The 23,139-nt window shown below is 37.2% G+C and overlaps 1 protein-coding gene across 2 annotated transcripts in view; it reads right to left on the bottom strand.

Moving 5' to 3' along the window:
* zc3h3 (zinc finger CCCH-type containing 3) overlaps window positions 1-23,139 on the bottom strand; it is a 243,221-nt gene that overhangs the window by 39,720 nt on the left and 180,362 nt on the right. For both annotated transcript variants that reach the window (XM_039753748.1, XM_039753747.1), the window contains exons 6-9: window positions 20,632-20,698; window positions 18,681-18,839; window positions 17,668-17,737; window positions 13,133-13,264 (exon numbers count right to left, since the gene is read on the bottom strand). In XM_039753748.1, coding sequence (XP_039609682.1) covers window positions 13,133-13,264; window positions 17,668-17,737; window positions 18,681-18,839; window positions 20,632-20,698 — 428 coding nt within the window. The remainder of the gene's footprint in view (window positions 1-13,132; window positions 13,265-17,667; window positions 17,738-18,680; window positions 18,840-20,631; window positions 20,699-23,139) is intronic.

Genomic DNA, 23,139 nt, shown 5'->3' with positions numbered 1-23,139 from the left:
AGCAGAAAAAGATTTGTGTCGATACACAAAAGGACCACCTCAGTACAATTCTGAACAAGTAGCTGAAAGGAGAACAAAAACATGTTTGTATGCACAGTATGCTCCTAACAATTTTTCAGAGCATTTTCACGGGGTAATATGCACTAACTCCACAGGAGTGCAAATGGGAGAAACTTCCTACCTGATTTGAACTGTTTTAATGGATTATGACAGGGTCCCTATGCTAGCCATGCATTTTCCAAAAGAAACCTGCTGTTTGAATTGAAGGCTGTTTTTAAATGTACTACACAGTAGCATACCTCTGGACCAAAGTTGTTCAACTTTCTAATTATATTTTCTGACCTAGGGTCTCATGTTTCAGACACTTGGTAAAAGAGAGGAGGTGAACTATCAACTGATTACCACTTGGGTCTCACTTAGCTCAGGAGGATATGGTGCCAGATACATAGATAGACTTCGACAACCACAATGTAAAGAAACATTCATGCTGGTCATGAGCTAAAATGCTGCTACAGAAGTTATGTGCACTTTTTGTTTTGCAATAAAAGTGTGGAGAACAGCACTACTTCTTTAGGCAGAAATCCACTGATAAGGCATCCACAAAAAAAGATTGCAATATAGAAAAACAAACGTAATGCAATTGTATTGCACTTTGTTTTTTATTTGTTGAATAATGAAAAAAATAAACAAATTAATCCTATTTAGTCAATTAAAACATAGTATAAAGTTAATCCATAAGGACCATAAAATAAAAGCAAATTACAATAATAACCAGAGGTAAAAATCTGTATTTTTCCAGAGAAAGGCTAATTTGAGGGCTGCCAGTCTTCTGATTGTTCTCCCCTATCTCTTAGCTGAAATTTAGAGCTCATACTAATATAAAAGCAATAGGGTTAGGGGGGAGTCTAGGGCATCTTACATATACTATAACGCTTCCTGCATTAGAACTTCAGTAAGTTCCCCTAATGCTTGCTATCTGCTTTATGAAATGTGAGCACACAAACATATGTAAATACATGAATGGAAGCACATCATTACTGCCACCAAATATGGGACGACGACATAAGAATTTCACATCACATTAGACAAATATGCAAATTACTACATAAATCAGATGTAGCCCCATGTTGATAAAACAGAATGGGGATTTGTAGTGGAATCTAGCAAGGGTTATATACAGAGTTATATTGCCTCAATATTAAGAAAAGCACATCAGCACAAGTACTTCCTTGTTCTTTTTGTATTGCTAGATACCAGGACCTTTCCAATTAAGGATTAAGCAATGCCTTTTATACTGCAGAAATTGCCGAACAGAACCTGAAAGCAAATATCAAAGATGAGCTGTCTAAATTCGGGGGGGAAACAACACCAACTACACGTAACAGCTACATGTTTGGTTTCTCTGGCAAGTGAATGCTGTTTGTGCTCCAATTTTGATGAAAGTTACATTTTAAACAGACAGGATTAGAAAAAGTGTTTCCTCCTAGTCATTATATATAATATGTATTTTATTTAATGATCTTTTTTTCTTTTTTTTTTAAATACAGAACCCCACAGCAACATTTTTGTATCTCTGAAGGGTTTTTAAAATTGATGTATAATCACATTGATCACTTATTACAGAACAAACCAAAAATCAAACTTACTAATGCATAATGTAACTTTTGACACCTCACAGAATTTTTATTTAGTGTTGAAGCTGAAAATATAACAGACTAACTAAATGTTTGCTAATGTCAATACTATAGCTTTGCAAGAAGGCTAAAAGAATACAGATGACAAAAGCCACTAAAATGCAACACAGTTTTGTGAAAAAAGTATAAATAGAAAGTGTGAATTTGGATGAATTTCTTTGTGACTTTGTACGAGTCCTTATATATATATATATATATATATATATATAATGTATCAATTTTAGCAACATGTAAAACTACTCATTAAAGTATAATGATTGGGCTGGTAAAGAAAGGAATTGCAGGCAGGCAATGGAATCAGAGGATAGGTCAGAGCTGAGATTGTTTGTTGGAAAAACAAAGAAACAATGTTATCAGGAATGATGTATGTTGAAGAAAGGCACCGGAAGGGGATGGTAAACCTTATATATACGCTGGATTTCCTGAAAATACATTAGAGTGGGGTTACATCTTTTGATTGTGGGGCAGACAGTAATGTCCACGATGTCCAATATGCCAAAAAAACAATATCTACTAACCAACTTAGAGCAAATGTTCCTAGCAGGGAATAGGTGGATTGTGATTTTTCCATTCCATGATAGAGGTGGCAGCACCTGTCTTGGGGATTGTGCCCTGTACTATAAGGGCAACTGAAGACTCAGGAGTGTTGGCCGTTAGGGTCATTAAAAGCAGGTCTAGGCTGGTGTCCAAGGAGCAAACAGAAGGCTGCTCCAAAAGGTAATTCTGGGACTTGGCTGGATATTACCCCAGTATGGGATCTGAAGCCGGCTCATGGCCAGAGGTTACTTGAGATTGGAGTCAGGGTGAGGGCTGAGATCAGACACTGAGAATTACAAATAGACAGAAAGATAGGCTAAGATTTATAATGACCTAATCTGTGGTACTTTTGTGGGAATGTGGGCAATCCTCCTAATCAGGCAGATCATGTGACTTTGGAACAATCAATGACAAATTTCTATCAGTTTGTGATCGGTTCCACTTAAGGAAACAACAAGCTGGACCTGCTGCATTCAAATATAGATGCTTTGAAGTGTTAACATACTTGCTCCTTTAGGCAAATTGGACCACAACCTGATTTATCTTATTTCCAACTGCAAACCTGCTATTAGAAGGCAACCCTGTTACCATTAGAATAGAGATGAAGTGGAGCCTGGAGGATGAAATGGCTCTGAATAACTTCTTCCAAATGACAGAGTGGGAAATGATGTGTGTGTCAAATGGGCATAAATTTGAGGGACTCTGTCACTGCATTACCTACGATATTAACTTCTGTGTTAACACAGTAGTATCCACAAAGACAGTGCGCATTGCATTCCAAACAAGAAGCCACGGATTACTAAGGAGCTAAAAGGTCTCCTGAATTATAAAAAATAGCATGTAAATCTGGTGATGAGGAGGCTCTGAAGGACATACAGTGTGTACTTAAGAAAAAAAAAGATGAGTGAAGAAAAGTAAACTTTCAAAGCTAAACTAGAAAACAAATTAACACAGAATAACATGTAGGATGTCTGCAATGGATTGGGTATAATTATTGGACTCAAGCGATCCAGGGCTAAGGTGCTAGAAGGGGATGTGGACAAAGCTAATACTATGAACTATTTTTTTAATAGATTTTCCTTGTCAATGCCTCCTTCTTCCAATATCCAGTCTCCCTACACCATTGCTACTATATCAACAATTCCTACCATGTCAACTGGAATGGCCAGCGACAAATCAACCTCTAATCATCAATGTGGACTGTTCATAACTAAATACCAAGTAAGTAGACAACTGAGGAAGCTACACACAGGAAAAGTCGTGGGACCAGATGGTGTCAGTTCTCGAGTTATGAAGTCCTGTGCTGACAAACTTTGTGGTGTCCTCTGTCTCTAAGGCTTCAGAAAGTGCCACTGCCGTGGAAAACCTACTGCATTGTTCCTGTACCAAATTTGGCAGGCACCTCACTACTTAATGACTACAGACCAGTGGCATTTACATCTCACATCATTAAGACCTTTGAGCAACAGGTCCTGGACTATAGGAGTCCTCTTGTGGCAGATAACCTGGGCCCACTGCAGTTTGCCTATCGGACAAAGACTGGAGTAGAGAATATAATTATCTATTTTCTTCACAAGGCTTATTCTCACCTGGACAGAACTGGCAGCACTGTGAAAATTATGTTTTTTGATTTCTCCAGTGCCTCAATACCATACAGCCATCCCTGTTAAGGAGTAAACTCAGAGATATGCAGGGGGATGAGCCTAGTGTGTCCTGGATGATGGCCTGTCGCTGAGACTCCAGTTTGTAAGACTCAAGGACAGAGTTTCTGATACGGAGCACCTCAAGAAACAGTCCTGTCTCCTTTTCTCTTTACTCTATAAACCTCGGACTAGATATAGAATACCAGGCTTTGTCGCTTGCAGAAATTGTCAGACGATTCTGAACTTCGGGGTGTAGTGAAAAGGGGGATGAGACAGAGCAGATGAGAATTGTCTGTATCCTGGCATCAGCATTGTCTTTCATCGCACCAAAAGAATTTATGTCTAGTCACTATTCAGGGAGTAGATGTGGAGGTGGTCCACTCCTACAAGTACTTGGGGATCCACATGAATGACAGCTTGGACTGGTCTCAGAACACAGAAGTAGCAGGCTCTTTTTCTTTAGGAGACTGTGGGATGTGGGATCCTTCACATGCCAGTGCAATTTTCTACACTGGGAGGCCCACCGAATCAATAGGCTAATTCAAAGGGCAAGCTCAGTTACAGGACACACGCTGGACCCCTTGGAGGCAGTAGTGAAGGAAAGAATTAAAACTGTGTGCCATTTTCAACAATGCTGCACATCCTCTCCCTGACACACGAACACCTAATCATTCAGCCAATTAATTATTTAGCAGAAGAATGTCAAGAAATGTTGCTGGGGCTCCTTTATACCAACAGCAATATGTCTGCATAATGCCTCACTGTGACTGTTACAGCCAAATCAGAAATTTTTTTTTTTTTAATTTTCTTGCTTTATAGTCATTCCAGAGTGTGTTCAGACCAAATTCTATCTATCTATCTAGTTTCTGTAAAAAAGCCAAATTTCCCCATGGGGACGAATAAAGTTCTACCTATTAGTATCTGTGTAGTCAGGCCCAAAGGGGTAGCTCGGCTTATTGTTTTTTGCTCAGTAGTTACTTTCGTTTCTTCCTGTGTTCACCCCTCACTATTGTTTAAAAATATAAGAAATCTTCTTATGCTGAATATCCCAGCCTTCTTAGCTTTATACTGGGTAGAGAGTCACAGCAACAACACCCTCAATAAAACAGAAGATTTAAGACAATACACTTCAATTTTAAAACTTTTCACATGCCAGATAATATGAAAGACTGAGAAAAGGAGTAGCTAACAAGCAGTTACTTCTTCAGTAGAATGTTTAACAGTTAATAAAGCAGTTGTAAAATATTTAACATTGTGACAATATAATGAAAATGCAAGCTTGAGTAATTTCCGATATAATCATTATGTTACATTATCAAAATTCTAAACTACAAATAACATAAAGCCTTAATTTCTTTTCTAATAAAGAAAAAAAATAACATTGGCACATGAATGTTACAGCATTCTCCACCATCTTTACAACCTGACACAACTCTATCAGTAAGAGGAAGGAAGTTTGATATTAAAACTAACAGCAACAGAGAGTCCTGTTGAGCCAAGACTTCTATACCATACATTTTCATGAAGTAAAAGAATATCTTTATACAAGACAAAGTTACAATTTTCCACTTGATTTAAGAAAGATCACTAACTCTCCGGGGCCTATTAGAGTCCTTTTCTGTTCAATATAAAAGAGAGCATCAGCAGATTTTCTATTATTTAGGGAACAGGGTTAACCCCTGAATGCCATGCCTGGTTTTTCTCCTTGTTACAGTATGCCTAGGTCAGCAGTTTTTCCAATATATAATTATAGGCTGCTATCTATCATATCTAGCAGAGTGCTTCTGTGACACACCAAAAATTACAGACTAAGCACTTTTACTAATAGAATAAATATTAATATATCTCTCTTCTTTTATATTCTCATTTGAATTGATATTTAAATTGTACATGGATAGGGACAAAATGTACAAAGAAAAAAAAAGTGAGGGGGAAGGCAGATGTTTTCTGTATTTAAGCAAGTACAACTGATTATATCAAAGCATATAATGTAGTTGTCCAAGTAAAATGACTCTAATATACACTTATTCTATGCATCATGTTTAGCTTTCCATAACAGATGGAATAACAAAGTTTCACTCAGGTATACAATTTTGGAAATAATTGATGCTCCAATAATAAGTCAGTGGCTTTGGATCTCAATGGTAAACTATGAAAAACACATTTAGGTATGTTATATACAACTGACCAATAATCTATTTTAGGTATAAAATTGAACCTTACAACTGCTAGGTGATAAAGTTTAAGCATTAAAATGAATACAGCCCAAGCTATGAAAAATTAGATTCTTTCGAATGTGCTGCAACATAGACTTTTTTTAGGCATAAATCTTACTGTCACCATAAAGAGTCATCTTACCTTTCATTACCACCCTATCACTGCTAGCCAAAACTGATGAATGAGCTAAGAGTTGCCTCAGGGACTACTTGGTGTGAATTTTCCAAAAGGACAAGAACATGATACTCTAAACATAACATATGATGTTATTTAAGGACCTAATGATGATGGAATGGATCCTGTATTTGTTAAGCGCCTTTTCAAATGTAAAATGTGATTCATAATGAGTGGATAACTATGCAAAAACTGTATGTGTTTTACTCCAGCACAGAACAACTGTAAAGATAATAGATTAGAACCAAAACATATTCTTAAAAAAAATAATGATAAATAAAAAATAAAAAAAACTCTCCTCACAGCTGTAAATTGCTATTCATGTAGCATGTAATTCAGATAATTTGGCAAGACCCCAGAGAATAAATTATATGGCCTTGTCCAAATTTTCTATTAAATTTCTAAGATTCTTGCATATTAAAAAATACATGTTCAAATTAGTGACTATGTACATAAGGTGCTGGTGCCTATTCCTGTTGCTTTTATTGTGGTTTGTCTATTATTTTCATTCTTTGGTGGGTTATGAACCGTAACCTCTTCTAAACCATTCATATCTGAACAGTATAATACAGTATATCCCTACTTTAAGTGTGCATGCCACCTAAGTTTTATTCAGTCATGCAGCCCTGTAAACATATATTTCAAGAAACACAATAGTTTGCATTCATTGTAAAGAATTAGGTCATCCTATAAGTGACCAAGATTATGAACTATATACAGTGGGAACGGAAAGTATTCCGACCCCCTTCAATTTTTCACTCTTTGTTATATTGCAGCCATTTGCTAAAATCATTTAAATTAATTTTTTTCCTCATTAATGTACACACAGCACCCCATATTGACAGACAAAAAAAAGAATTTTTAAAATTGTTGCAGATTTATTACAAAAGAAAAACTGAAATATCACATGGTCCTAAGTATTCAGACCCTTTGCTCAGTATTTAGTAGAAGCACCTGTGGAAAAATACAAAACAGCTTGATCAATCTGGTGTAGGTGACAAGAGCCATGCAGACCCTGCTTGCCCATGGTGTACGTGACAAGGGTCATGAAGACCCTGCGTGCCCAAAGTATGTGTGCTAAGTGCTACTTCTTGTTTTAAGGTTACTACACAAAAAACCACAAGTGTGGACTCATCGAGCCCCAAACTAAGAAAACTAACAGATGTATTCCACCTTTAGATTTCTGGTAGTGCTGATTCAGGCTAATATTTTGAAATACAAGACAAAAGCCCTATAAAAATTTGGGACACCGACCCCTCGGGGCAGACGAAGGGCAGGTGTCCTAGGACTGTGCTTCTCTGTCATTTTACCTTTGCCTGGTGTGTATCAATAAAAGATTTTTACTAACTTTAATTATATCTCTCTGTCTTCAGTCACAAGAAATGACACTATAGAAAAAGTGTCCACACACTATTTTGAGCTAATACAGCCATGAGTCTTCTTGGGAAAGATGCAACAAGTCTTTCACACCTGGATTTGGGGATCCTCTGCCATTCCTCTTTGCAGATCCTCTCCAGTTCTGTCAGGTTGGATGGTAAACGTTGGTGGAAAGCCATTTTTAGGTCTCTCCAGAGATGCTCAATTGGGTTTAAGTCAGGGCTCTGGCTGGGCCATTCAAGAACAGTCACAGAGTTGTTGTGAAGTCACTCCTTCGTTATTTTAGCTGTGTCTCATCAGACCAGAGAATCTTATTTCTCACCATCTGAGTCCTTCAGGTGTCTTTTAGCAAACTCCAACATAGAACTTTTTGGCCTTAATTCTAAGTGGTATGTGTGGAGAGAACCAGGCACTGCTCATCACTTGTCCAATACAGTCCCCACAGTGAAGCATGGCGGTGGCAGCATCATGCTGTGGGGGTGTTTTTCAGCTGCAAGGACAGGACGACTGGTTGCAATCGAGGGAAAGATGAATGCGGCCAAGTACAGGAGTATCCTGGACAAAAACCTTCTCCAGAGTGCTAAGGACCTCAGACTGGGCCGAAGGTTTACATTCCAACAAGACAATGACCCTAAGCACACAGCTAAAATAACAAAGGAGTGGCTTCACAACAACTCTGTGACTGTTCTTGAATGGCCCAGCCAGAGCCCTGACTTAAACCCAATTGAGCATCTCTGGAGAGACCTAAAAATGGCTGTCCACCAAAGTTTACCATCCAACCTGACAGAACTGGAGAGGATCTGCAAGAAGGAATGGCAGAGGATCCCCAATTCCAGGTGTGAAAAACTTGTTGCATGTTTCCCAAGAAGACTCATGGCTGTATTAGCTCAAAAGGGTGCTTCTACTAAATACTGAGCAAAGGGTCTGAATACTTAGGACCATGTGATATTTCAGTTTTTCTTTTTTAATAAATCTGCAACAATTTCAAAAATTCTTTTTTGTCTGTCAATATGGGGTGCTGTGTGTACATTAATGAGGAAAAAAATTAATTTAAATGATTTTAGCAAATGGCTGCAATATAACAAAGAGTAAAAAATTGAAGGGGGTCTGAATACTTTCCGTACCCACTGTAAATGCAGGTTTTTCCACTTTAGAACTTTATTTCTTGACATCCCTGTTGCATTTTAAACAGGACACTATCATATATTGGTCCAGCAGTGATTGTATTTTTTCCCATAACTCTCACCACAGTAGAATGTCAGCATTTACCTTGCTGTTTCCATTCTTGATTGGGAAATGCAATAATATTTATATTGTTGGGTAAAAGAGTTAGGTTTAGGATTCATGCTAAGTAAACCACTCTGGGGATGAAATGAAACCCTCTTAATAATTACCAAGACTTCAACTATGCAAGTCAATAAGTATTAAATAACTATCCATCCATCCATTATCCAACCCGCTATATCCTAAAAGGTAATCAATCTTTACTAATTGAATATATGGAAATTGTTGCAATAAGACATCAGGCACAAAAATGATAATGAAAAATGCAGTTAAAAATTGCACTTGTGCATTTGAAATGGAATAAAAAGTCCTTAAAACTCTGTATTTATCAAAAAGTTAGATTATAAAAGGTTTCAAACAGAGACACATGGGAGTGGGTGATCAAAAGGAGAACGTAAGTTACCAAACAAAAAAAAAATGAAGGCAAATTATGCCTGCAACAATCAACTTAACTGGGTTTTTGTTTTCTGAATATCAGGTGGGATGACTCGCACACTTTTATACATTGTGCATCGAGCACCAAAACTCTCCTGAGCTATCCCCTCCCCTGAAGTTCTCAGTTTTTTCGCATCTCTGGATGAACTATCACTCTGTCAGCCCTTTTTCCAATTTTTTGAACCTGTTTCCAATAAAAGCTTTGTGAACTCTTTGGTACTGCCAAAGTTATGACATTCTATTAGTTGCTCGTGAACTCTTTCTCATTTTAGTATCCTCAAACTAATTATGTCAAACGCACCATTTAAAGACAGTTAACCTCTGCAGCATCTGTTCACATACACTGGTCATTGGAGGGTCTCCCCAATCACTACTGCTGACTCCTCTTTAGTCCCAAAGTTGCAATGTGCCATTTTGTGCTCCATCTGCTCTGACAATCCCTTGCTAGCTAAACAACCCCCTGTGGCATGTAACATTAAACATTATACTATGTATTGTCATGGGTATGCCTTGAGCCTTGACACAAGACAGCTTATTCAGGAGTAGTTTCCTTGCAACTGCATTCCCAGCTATTTGGCTAATGTTAGGTTAACTAATGACATTTGTGGCACATTTGCAAACTCTTCCACTGAACTTCCAAGGAACACTTTTTAATGAGAGTATAGCATCAAGTCAATGAAACCACTGGGATAATGACCTGGTCAGTCAAGTAGCAGAGGGGGTTGTTAATCAGTTTCAGCTGCTTTGGTGTTAATAAAATTAACAACAGGTGCACTACAGGAGAACAATGAGATGACCCCCAAAACAGGAATAGTTTAACAGGTGGAGGCAACTTACATTTTTCTCTATTCATCTTTTTTGGACTTTTTTTCACCAGCTTTGCATTTGGCTACAGTCAGTGTCACTAGTGGTAGCATGAGGCGATACCTGGAACCTACAAAGGTTGCACAGGTAGTCCAGCTTCTCCAGGATGGCACATCAATATGTGACATTGCCAGAAGGTTTGCTGTGTCTCCCAGCAGTCTCAAGGTCATGGAGGACAGGAGACAGGCAGTTACTCTAGGGCCATAGAAGGTCCTTAACTCATCAGCAGGACTGGTATCTGCTCCTTTGGGCAAGAAGGAACAGGATGAGCACTGCCAGAGCCCTACACAATGACCTCCAGCAGGCCAGTGTATGAATGTCTCTGACCAAACAATCAGAAACAGACTTCATGAGGGTGGCCTGAGGGCCTGACATCCCCTAGTGGGCCCTATGCTCACTGCCCAGCATCGTGGAGCTTTTTACATAGAAAACGAGAATTGGCAGGTCCACCACTGGCACCCTGTGCTTTTCACAGATGAGAGCAGGTTCACCCTGAGCACATGTGACAGATGTGAAAGGGTGTGGAGAAGACCTGGAGAACGTTATGCTGCCTGTAACATCGTTCAGCATGACTGGTTTGGTGGTGGGTCAGTGATGGTCTGGGAAGGCATATCAATGGAGGGATGCACAGACCTCTGCAGGCTAGAACGGCACCTTGACTGCCATTAGGTATCGGGATGAAATCCTTGGACCCATTGTCAGACCCTACGCTGGTGCAATGGGTCCTGGGTTCCTTCTGGTGCATGACAATGCCCGGCCTATATTCAGATGTGCTAAAAATTAAAAACTGTTCATCCAGTACGATGTCACTCATATTATCACTTAGTAACAGTGCTTGACTTTTAAGATCACTATCATGTACTTGCATATAACTTTCATGAACATTCCACTCTCATTTTTGGTTGGATCTCTTCTATTGACATAAAGAAAATAGGCAGCCTTTAGACCAGTGAAAAACAAATGCACATTCCTTCACAAGTAGGGTTACCAACTGGAAAATGCTGCAAACACATGACTCCCTAATACTTAAAACCCTACTTGCACAAATGCTTAATTGCAGATTCATTTCATGTAGTGACAAATTTTGTAGTTTTGATGTGCACAAGATGAAGAGATCAAACAGAAAGAACCAAACTCCACTTAAGACTACAGGATTCCACCTGCCATGCACAGTAAGACTGTAGGAACTTTAACCAGACCACAAACTTGTTAAAACTTTTTGTAATTCCTTAAACAAATTACAGTCACTAATCAATCTGTGGAATTCACTGCTATGCTGAGGTTCTAAACTTTTCTGCCATTGCCAGTTTCTAATTTATGTAAAATGGTGTACTGAGAGTTTTCATATGTTTCAAAAATTGTGAATATAGCAGTATGAGTATGAAGCATCCATTACTTGCAACTGCCGTTCACCTACTCACAGTTAGTCTCTGCGCTGGCTTACCTTCCCCTACACAGAGTTTCTCTGTGCATGTGTGTACTAATTGCTGCTCTGCACTTTCTTACTGAATTTAGGAAGACTTTAAACCCAGCTAAAATGTATCCTTCACATTAGTTACAGTTACACCAATACTACAATAAATTAGCTGGTTTTATTCTAACTACCAAGCACGGCCAAGTGGAAAAGAATCTGAAATTAAAGAGCATCTGGCCTGAGGTTTTAAGCCAGGGACCTGTGTTCCATGTATGTCAAAAAAGGATAATGGCAGTATGTCCTACAGTATCAAATATTATCGAATTGTAAACAATGACTAACTCTTCATTATTGTCATTACCATTATTCAGCAAATACTCTGTCCAAAGCAACTTGTGAAAAATCAAACTAAATATATACAAAGTTAAATGAGAGATGAAATTTTTAAAATAGCAGTTAAACAAAATTATAGCTAGTTGACGATTGACAGGTTCAGTACAACCGTGGATCCAAAAATAACAGTACAATACAATACAGTTTATTTTTGTATAGCCCAAAATCACACAGGAAGTGCCGCAATGGGCTTTAACATGCCCTGCCTCTTGACAGCCCCCCAAGCCTCGACTCTCTGAGAAGACAAGGAAAAACTCCCAAAAAGCCTTGTAGGGAAAATGGAAGAAACCTTGGGAAAGGCAGTTCAATGAGAGACCCCTTTCCAGGTAGGCTGGGCTTGCAGTGGGTGTCAAAAGATGGGGGTCGATACAATACAATACACAGAACAGAATAAATCCTCAATACAGCATAAAAATAAAAATTTTAGAAGTACGGAGCAGAATTTAACAGTAGATGATATCATATAATAAGATTTTGATATTTTTAGAGTCCTGGAGACCTCATCCATCAAGCTGCCTCCCCCATTTGGCCATTCCACGGCTAAAAACAGTGCTGGGCCAGCCAATCCGATGAAGGAACCCCTCTTTCCCAGGATTCCTGCAATCCTCCATCAGGTATGACTTTACCAAAAGCAGGCAAAACAACTTGGCAGGCGGTCCGTGGCACCAAGTACGGGGGCAGGAAGCCTAAGCAGTTCCATGATGCTTTTTAAATAGAGGAGTGTGGTTTTTTTTTAAATGGCCACTTCTCATAACTGTACTGCTGCTGTGTTGATGTGAACCACTGGATGAGATGTCAAAAAACAAATTTTTGTAGGTGAAGTGTTTGGCCATTCAAAAAGTGTAAATATAACATAAGCTAAGCAAAATTAAAATACAGAATATAGGATATGAAAAAAATGGAATGTATGATAAATTAACAAATTCACAGATAAATTATTGTAAAAATAATCCCATTCAAAAAAACAATATTGTAATGACAGAATTAGAAAAAATATTGCCAAAATCATTCAATTACTAAAAACTCAACAGCATTCAGAAAATTCAAGTATTTCTGTCAGTAATAAAAGCCTTGTCAAACATAAAATAAAGCACACGTACTTTCTCTCCAAGTGGACAATAGCCCTTCACAAAGTCAATGCAAACCTCAGCTTTCCGGGATACATAGACGTGACTATAAGGACAGCTGTTATTACTGCAGATTCCTTTCAGAAAGTACGAACACACTGGCATCTAAGGAGAAAAGACATAAGAATCTGAATATATTACATATTTTATACAAGTCATTTTTTCTAGTTTGTTTAAAAAAAGGGTTTCTCTAAGCATAACACTGAAAAAAGACTGTTAACTAAATATTCCTTAAAAGATGTTCCATTTATTTTAAACTAAATCAGCTTGTACTTTAAGATTCTCACACAGCTTAAAATAATTTTAATTATGTTTGCTCTCCACAAAGACAATGTCTTAAACGATATTCAAAATGTATAGATTGTTAGTATAAAATCTGTGCAGGGGTTATTAAGTGAGTTTTAAAGAATTCACCCTAAGTGTATGTAAACTTCTGACTTCAACTGTATGTTGCATATTATTGTTCTCACCTTTGACTGTCTAGTGACTAATTCTTTCACTGCTTGTACTTTCAGAAAATTGGTTGGATTGTAACATATCCATAAATTGTGACTGTGTCATATCCAGAATATAGTTCTTCACAAACTTGAAAAGAAGTGCATATATTTATGTATGTCTGAGTTACTGATAAATGAGCTAAGTGACCCCATGTTGCAATCAATGTTAAGTGAGAGTATGTTCTTCATTTCGATTGCAGTGATTTGTCTGATCTTTCTCAGACAACCACATGTATATTGTTGTTATCAGTACCTTTTGTGGCAGGACGCCTGGAGGATGGAAGGACTGGGAGAGGCACAATACCTCCCCTGGGACATGAGAGGGGAGCCGCCCTGGTTTGCTTTGGGGCCACGAAGCTTGGAAGCTCAACCCTGTGGGGGCCTGTGGCCACTGCCAGGGGGTGCCTGGATGGTTCTAGGCCATGGACTGCAGCACTTCCACCACACCAGGAAGTGCTGCCGGAACAGGAACCAGGTACACCCAGAGTGCTTCCGGGTGTCCATGCACCACTTCCGCCACACCAGGAAGTGCTGCAGGAAGGTCATCAGGGAGCACCTGGAGCATATCCGGGTGCATTATAAAAGGGCTTACTTCACTCCATTCAGGAAGCCGGAGTCGGGAGGTAGAAGTCAGAGGTTGTGGGAGAGGAGTGGAGGTGGCTGAAGAGAAGGAAAACAAAGTAAAGTAAAAAGACTGAGCATTGTGGGTGAATTGTGCAGTGTGTGTGTGTGCGGCATTGAAAAAAGTAAAATAAACGTCCGTGTTCTGGACATTGGAGTCCTGTGTCTGTCTGTAGATCTTCACACTTTATACATTGGGGTTTGTTGGTTATCATTTGGATAAACAGCAATTTTCATAGTTGTACAGGTCTTATTCACACATAGTCCTGTATTTGAAAACTTTTGCATACATTTGGATGATCAGTAGGGCTTGTAGATCATTCATTCAGAATTCAAATCTTAAAGCCAGCGAAAAGGTTGTCATGGGTTCAGTGGTTCCTCCAATAGTCTTCACAACACCATTAACAATTACTAGAGGGGTGATTATAAAAATGTAAGCTGCTTATGGGAAAAAATATTAACAACTAGCAAAATACCCGCGCTTCGCGCGGAGAAGTAGTGTGTTAAAGAAGTTATGAAAAAGAAAAGGAAACATTTTAAAAATAACATAACATGATTGTCAATGTAATTGTTTTGTGACTGTTATGAGTGTTGCTGTCATCAAGGATTTGATTATCATTATTTCTTTCAATCAGGTTCGTATTTGGAGGATGTGTTGTGTTCAAGTTACATTCCGTGTTTGTCTAGTCCATCCCTGACCATCTCATCTTCACTGTCAACCGTTGTAAAGATAACATGTTTCATTCATCGAAGTGTTCACTACCCAAATCGGTACTTGTGAATCTAAGATGTTTAACAGGCATTCCCAGTATTAAGTTGTGGATTTGCCTGCGAATATTTAGTGGCAGCGTGTCTATGAACATAATTTAAACTTAAACTTTACACCGTGCTTTCCTATTGCTATGTCTACAAAGGCTTGTTCAGCGTCAGAGGGTTGTTCCTTTCCTACTGCATCAATAAACAGCTCGTCTTCCTCTTTATCTGAGACATCACACACTGCATGCATGGGTTTACCTTTCCCAGTCCTGCAAACTTTAGCAAAGCGGTTCAATTTACCACACTTTTTCCACCGTGTGCTTTGTATCCACAGTAGCTGAACTTATGAATATGCACGTATGCGTCACTCGCCTTCATATTCTTTTGCTGCCATCTCAATTGTGTAATACGTTTTTTGTTCAGTGCTCTTTGGAGCTCTTGCTTGTTGTCTACGTACTGTGTTCACAGTCAGTTCACGTGAGCCGCTCGGAGTACATGCATCAAAGGTTCTCAGGTGTGCTTGTGCTATCTCGTGCGATCTTGCGATGTCCACGGCTTTACTTAATGTTAGCTCAGACCCAGCACTTAAAAGTTTCTCTCACACTTTTGCTGAGTTTGTGCCAAACACTGTTTGCATTAGCACAGTCCTTCACCAGCAATTTTAACTCCCGGCAGCGCGTCTATTGGATTGCTGCTGACGGACAGCCTTATATGGGCAGGCACTCAATTACGTGGTAGGCGTGGTGATGGGGGACGCAACTCTGCCTCACACGGCGACCGAGCTGCAGGCTATGGCCATATATATATATATACGTATGTAGGATTCAGTTATGACTGTTACGCATAGAATTTCGAAATGAAACCTGCTTAATGTTTGTAAGTAAGCTGTAAGGAATGTGCCTGCCAAATTTTAGCCTTCTACCTACACGGGAAGTTGGAGAATTAGTGATGAGTCATTCAGTCAGTCAGTGAGGGCTTTGCCTTTTATTAGTATAGATTCATAAAATATGTCAGGTGTTTGAATTTTAAAAAGATACGGTATTCACTTGAACCCAGTGTGTAGAACTGTGTACCTTAAGCTGGTGGATGATTGTAAATGGCTTCTAAATGTTGTGTGATTTAGGAATTTTTACTGAAGTTCTCATTTCTTTTAAATCTTATTTGCTATCATTAATTTTATATTGAAATTTTAAAATGCTTTCTCAGCTTTCAAAACTTTCAATAATGATATGAAGTATGTTATCCAAGCAAATGCTCAAAGTCTTCCTGAAAAGAATTAAAGGATTGGATTTTTAACAATGTGGGAATTCTGAAGTCCTTTTAGTTTAATTTTCTCAGCATTTTAGACTGAAACAAGTTATTAACACAAACTCTTCAGGCCCTATCCACCTGATGCAGTCCTATGCAAAAAAAAGGAGGAAAAAAGGAAGCTTAAGAATTTAAACATTTATTTGTAAAATAAGATTTTTAAGTTTTGAAATATTAATGTAGGAGGGGGCTTAATTTAAATAGCAAGAATGTGTCATTTAGAGCAATAACTGGTTTCCAATAATAAATATTGGCTCACTGTAATGAAGACCTGCAGCCGCTGTAGCTTTTTTGGAACTGAATTTAAGATCTCTTGTTTATTCTGAAGAAAATGTTCACAACTTCCTCTCATGACAAAATAAAGGTTCAGCTAGCCTGTAAAATGTCAGTGTGCCTTGATTCATGGTGGTACTGGAGCAGGTGTGCCGGGAATAGGATGTTGGGGGTGCTGTCATTATCCTCCTTTGTGGAGGTAAAATCAGATAGATTTCAATGGAAGACAATGTGTTTTATTCCACTGGACTGCTGGTGCTAATGAACACTTCCTGCATTGGTCTTAGAAGTGTGCTGTACAATTAGAAAAAGGAAACCTTCCAACAACTGGCTTAAGGTGAATTCTGGTAACAGAACATGACTTTACACTGGATGAAACCAGAACCAGAAAAAGGATAGCTGGCCATGTGATGCCATAATCAGTAAACAATGACTTACAATTTTATTGTTAATTACAAAGTTATTTCAGAGCTTTCAATGTTCATTTCAAACACAACATAAAATTAATTTAATACCCCAAAATAAGTTTAGAAGATTATCTCTGCATGAATCTTCAATGTGACACTGTGGATGGAGCATGCCCAGAAATAGGCAATTACTTGGTTTTCTCTTAAAGAAATCCATGACAGCAATTAAAAATAGAAATTACTATCACTGTAACACTACTTGTTAAGTCTTGACAGTTAACAACTCAGAGTAAACAGGAATACCTTGCAAAATACCGAAAAAAAACCACTGTCCATGTAATCATTTACTTATTGAATTAAATACACACAAATGCAGAGTTATAGTATATGACAAAAAAAGAATACCACAGTGTAGACATTTTTGGTTTTTAACACTCCATTGTGCAACTAATCAATATCAAAACTGTCTTACATATGACCTATAACAACTACTGCTAATGGGAAAACAAACACAGAAGGCCCATGTGTGCAGTCCTGTGTGATAGACAAACTGATAACAAAATAGTGTCCAATACAGCAGAGAGTTAATAAACAACTGACAGTACATTTGTCTATATATTCAGAAAGAGTTTAATTAGAAACTTGCCTTGTCCTTTGACACCTTGTGTGAGAATGGACATGTCCCATCTGTTTGCTTACACGTGCCTCTTAGAAACCTAAAATCCAGACAGATTAAATTTACCCCGAAGTTATTTAAAAGCAAAGGTTAAAAAACAATAGCTTCCTTGCTGAAGCATATCTATAAATGAGAATCAACATTAAAAGCTGGCCACTCTGCGGTATATTCATCTATGTACAACACTGTCATAAACCATCTGCAGAATAAATACAAACTTCATTAATATTCAAAAGCCCCAAGTCGTTACAATATTTTTATACTAATGTGTAATTTAAAAAGTTCACTAGGGCTGTTCTTTTAAAAACCTATTAAACGTGTATATTTTCAGGTATCTTAATTGAATACATAGCTTCTGATAACTAAGAAATAAAATATCAGCAAGATGCTTATACATAAAAACCATCATATGAACTTTTGTATACAGCAGTGTAGTCAAAACATATTAAAATATGAAGAATGTTAAGCAAGTGTTTAAATTGAAATTAGTTAATTTTACATACATAAATAATTTTGAAATACCAAATGTGGATGGACCCAGCTATCAAATTAAATGAGGAGGGAAAAAGACAATGATAATTAAAGTTGAATAGTATTGTACCACACACTTACTGTAGACTAAAAAACAAAGAATGGTTTCTTGCAAATGTAAAAAAAAATAATGCTTCAAATATTCACAAGAAAATGTATTCATCTTAAGATCAGTATACGAAGAAAGAAAATATGAGGAGAGTCCCAAAAGTCCATTCATATGGACTTTTAAACTTGTTCATTATGGTTGATTATTTTCACAACTGTTCACAAAAACTTCCTGAAATTTTCAAGTTCATAGGTCATTATGGAGGAACGTGTTGCACGCTCACAAGTCACTTACTCCAATGAGAACAAATGAGTCCTCAAGCTCATAATTGCTTATGAGGTTTATCTTTTACCCAGAGTCACTTGTAACTCTTAGGGTACAAAAGTATCCATGCTTAACTCACCTGGTACAAACAGCAACTTTGTCTGGATCATGAATGAAAGGACAAGATGCTCCACGATTACATTTCCCAAAGCGGTTGTAGTACATGCAGTATTCTTTTTTTTGCTGTTTCTTCAGCCTAGCTTGCCGTATAATTGCCAGGCTTCGTTGCACAGCACGACTGGTGAGACACAATATAAAACAGCACTAAAAATCAGACAAGGCCAGTGTGATATTTCGACAAGATGTACTTGTGATACATTTATATCCCTCAGTAAAATTAATGCATCTTCAGCAATATATACTCTATTGTACACCTGCAAAGAGTTTAATTTCAAGTAGCCTAAGATGTATTTACTTCAGGCTATAGATATATACCCAGGGCTCAAATTAATTAAGCTAGATGAAACAACTGCATGGTGGCATCTCTAGTGTTGCTCTTTTGTTTCACTATAGAATTCATTCTGTACTGTGTTTTAAATGACTTTGGTTACTTTTGCTTGTTAAGACCCAGAGCTTTAGATTAAGCTTCAGAAAAAAACAAATTAGGTTACAATGAGAGGAAGACCACTAGTGGGGATAAGATAGCTGTTGCTGAAAGCCCAGGGACCTACTGGGGTCCTGAAATAGACAAAGAAAACAAGGTACGTGGAAGCTTGCAGACTGATGTGGGAGCCTTCTTCACATCCTGTTCAACAACCACCCAGCCTTGAATGCCACTGGAATGAGTGAATTGAAGCTTAGGTGATCACCAGGTTCAGTTTCAGCAATAGATATTGGCTGCTTCAGAAACTATGGGCTACATATTTCTGGTGTGCTGGGTGGGTTTACAACTTTACAATGAAGTGCTCTTCTGCTACCTAGTTTTTTTACAGATGTATTTTTTCTTTAATTGTTATACTAAGTGTAAACATGCATATACTTTTCTTTTTTTAGAGTCTGATAGTTCCATTTTATATATGATTCTTCCTTTCCTGTCTGTTATCAAGGATACAGACTATCACTGTAGTTTTTAACGTAGAAAAATACTCTAGAAATTCGAGTTTGCAAACCACACCAGTTATCTGTAGCATGAAAAATCATACCATATTCTTGTTTAGTTTACAAAGAGATACTTGCAATTAGAAAACCATTAAACAGCATAAGCTGTTCATTTTGTAATGCCTATTTATGTCAGATGAAGATGCACTGTGAAAGATTTCCAAAAATGTATATGTGCATATAATTTATAAAATTCTATTTGTTCTTTATTTTTATGATTAATTTTTCAAGAGTGTAATGCACACTTAGGTGGTTTAATAGAAATGTATGCATAGTAATTGATCAGTTCTCTCATTGTAATGAATTAGAAATCCTAAACTAAAATTATGGAACTTATTATTCAAAAATTGCCAGAAACCCATCATGATTATATAGTTAAAGTACAAATATCTTAGAAATTATTTTTAACCTTCTAGTCTGGTGATAATAGTCTGTGTAAAAACTGTATACAATTTTAATTTCACATAATTGTTTTTTAAAGTCCAATACTTAACAGTTTCCAAGAACAATTCCTAATACAAGTACCCATCTGGAGACTGTGTTTCACCAATGAAAGAAAAAAAGAAAACAAATATAAATATTCAGTCCAATGTATGTCCATTAAACACTTACTTGACAAAATTCGTAATTAATATTTGTCAAACGTGATGAGTGTCATTTCATATTTGCAGCCCATTGTCTGAGAATTTTCAGAAAACATAAAGAGTACAGTATATACAATAAAGTACAGGAAAATCCCCCCAAATCAGATGTTTTTTCATTAAAATTCCATTTCGATTACATGAAACAATTCTCACTAAGTTTGCGGAATTGTTATTTATTTAGTGACAAAAGCTGAATGGGTGATTATTTTTTTGCTGTGTATTTGATTCATTAATTAGAGTGAAGCTAAATAAAACTTTAAAACAAAACAGAAATCCACCTTTACTTACCTGGCCACCTGACGGCTATTGGAGGTTTTGTTGAGACTACTCAAGCAATTAGAAGATGTCCATTTTCCTATGGAAAAATAAAAGAATTAACTTAATAAAATGGCAGAAAAAATTGCTACTCTTAACCTACAACAGCCATCGTAAACTGCCTAATCATCTAAAATATTGGTCACTGATAACCTCTTCTGAGTTTTTGGGTACCCGAAACAGGGGTACTTAACATGACCTATTCCTATTACAGTAAACAAGGATTCGCACAGGGAACGTAACTACTCGAAATGACAAAAACAGAAATTATATTAAAGTTGACTATTGAAATAACATTGCAAATTTGCTTTGACTATTATTCTAACATGAGAATATAATTTCTGACATAATCTCATTCTTTTTGTCTTCAAGAATCTCTCTAAGGGTGGTTGCCCTGTAAAAAGTATAATTTTAACAGTAAAACTTGGTCTGTATATTGCCTTTCCTGCTGATGCAATCCAAAATACATTTATGATTAACAACACAAGAAGCCTTTCTTCCAGGTGGGCAGGAAAACTCCAGGTGCTAGAAGCTAGTAAGAGGATGATTGAGTAGGCTTTGATAGTGTGTTGTCGTGATGCTTGGTTCAACAGAGTTGTCACTTGCTCTAGCAGCAGACAGTCACTTACCCATCTGTTCTTTTTGCATGCAGACATAGGATAGAATATAGATGGGGGTGGGGTATTATTTCATTGTCCCTCAAAACCTTCTTACTCTCACTGATGGCATTCATTCATCCTAAACATCTGGCCAACTGACAAGTTTACGTTGGCCCCTGACAGTTCTGTTTTATTTTATTGCTATATAATAGAGGATTAAGCATGCTTCACAGTCACTGGGCTCCCATTTGCACACTCCTCTGTCACCTTCCTGCTGGTTAAGGAAGCTAGCTGACTGACTCACAACAAGAGATGCAGCTCATTTCTCTGATGCGTGAATAGCAGCTATACAGGCAAGTAAATAAATAAACAGCTGAGAGAAGCCAATCAATTTATAGTCTTAAATAAAACCAGCTGCACAGCAATAGCATATAGTTGAAAACAAACTACTTATGTATTTGATGGTGCACTAAGAGCATCATCTCACAATACAAATAATAAAATATACAACCAAAAACACAAATAATTCAATCAACGTAAAACTCAATGACAGTAAAACATTAGGGGATTAAAAAAGATGAGTCACCAAAACAAACTGTCTTAATGTTTCAATAAGTAAATGTCACATTTTTCTTTGGGTCAAACTTATTAAAGCACACTATTGAAACAATTGTTATACAGTTTGTGTACCACCAATAATTAAAAACAAAGAAAACCAATAATGAAGGAAATAAAAATATAGTTATTTGTATTGTCAACTGGTTTTGCTGCTTTAACTTCCCTCAAACCTGTGTTATAAGCAGGATAATCTGTAAATGGCTAGATCTTTATGAAGAGAATTAATGTAATAATAATAACAATAATTATAATGATAGCAACAACAATAATAAGGCAATCATAATGAGTAGAGCTACTGTTTTGCTGTGGAAGAAAACTTTACTGGATTGGTATGGCATTTCCTATACAATATGTCACGCAGTAAACATGCCTTTTCTGTATGTCTCTATCTTTATTTTGTCAGGAGATGAGGTTAGTTACTTCACTGTACACCAAATTCAAATCCATGACTGCAGCTTATGCTGGCAGTAACAGGCAAAAAGCATGAATTACCCCTCTACAGGAAGCACACCTATTGAAAGAGACATGCATACAAGGACCAACACAAACGGAGTAATTATAATGCCTTAAGACCTCAGAACATACTTTTGAACATTAGAACATTGGCCAAATTTTGACAACCACAGGGCATTCAGACTAACAAAGTCTTTCAAACCTACCTATCTTTTTTCTCCATTACAGTGTTAGGAAAAACAGAGGTCTAAATAAAATGGACAGAATAATGAATGTTCCCTTAAGCAAAATCAAAGCTTAGGCAAAATGCTGTGAGATTACAATGGTAAAGTTCTTGCAGTTACTGAAATATTCTAGTGTTAAAATGAAAAAAATGTATTCTTAACCACTTTTCTTCAGAACATTTAATTATAATCTCCTTTTCTGGGTAAGTAACCCCACAGTAAACTGGTTATTTTTAGAGCCCATTTACAGTATGTTCTTTGAAATTAACCACAAATAACCATAAAGCACACCCTCATGCTGATCAAAGATAAGCAAACCTAATGTAACTTGGAAATTCTTAAAAGGCAGAATATATGTCATATCAAGCATTGTGAATTTCTTCACAGGTCACAGTAAGGTTACAGGCAGTAGTAGAAGTCTTGGTTGGAATGAGATGGAAAGTTGCAATCTATGCCCCATGCAAGTAAGAAAGAGATTACAAACAAAGAAGGAGTCTCTGGAAACTGGTACTCTATTCTTGTTTCCAAATATAAAGGACATTAAGATATGATGTAGCAGCTTTGTTGCATTAGGATGATCCCAGACA

Source organism: Polypterus senegalus, chromosome 5, assembly GCF_016835505.1.
Source record: "Polypterus senegalus isolate Bchr_013 chromosome 5, ASM1683550v1, whole genome shotgun sequence".
In the NCBI taxonomy this organism is placed as follows: Eukaryota; Metazoa; Chordata; class Cladistia; order Polypteriformes; family Polypteridae; genus Polypterus; species Polypterus senegalus.
The sequence above is the reverse complement of the archived record's forward strand: the minus strand, read 5'-3'. Positions and strand labels throughout refer to the sequence as shown.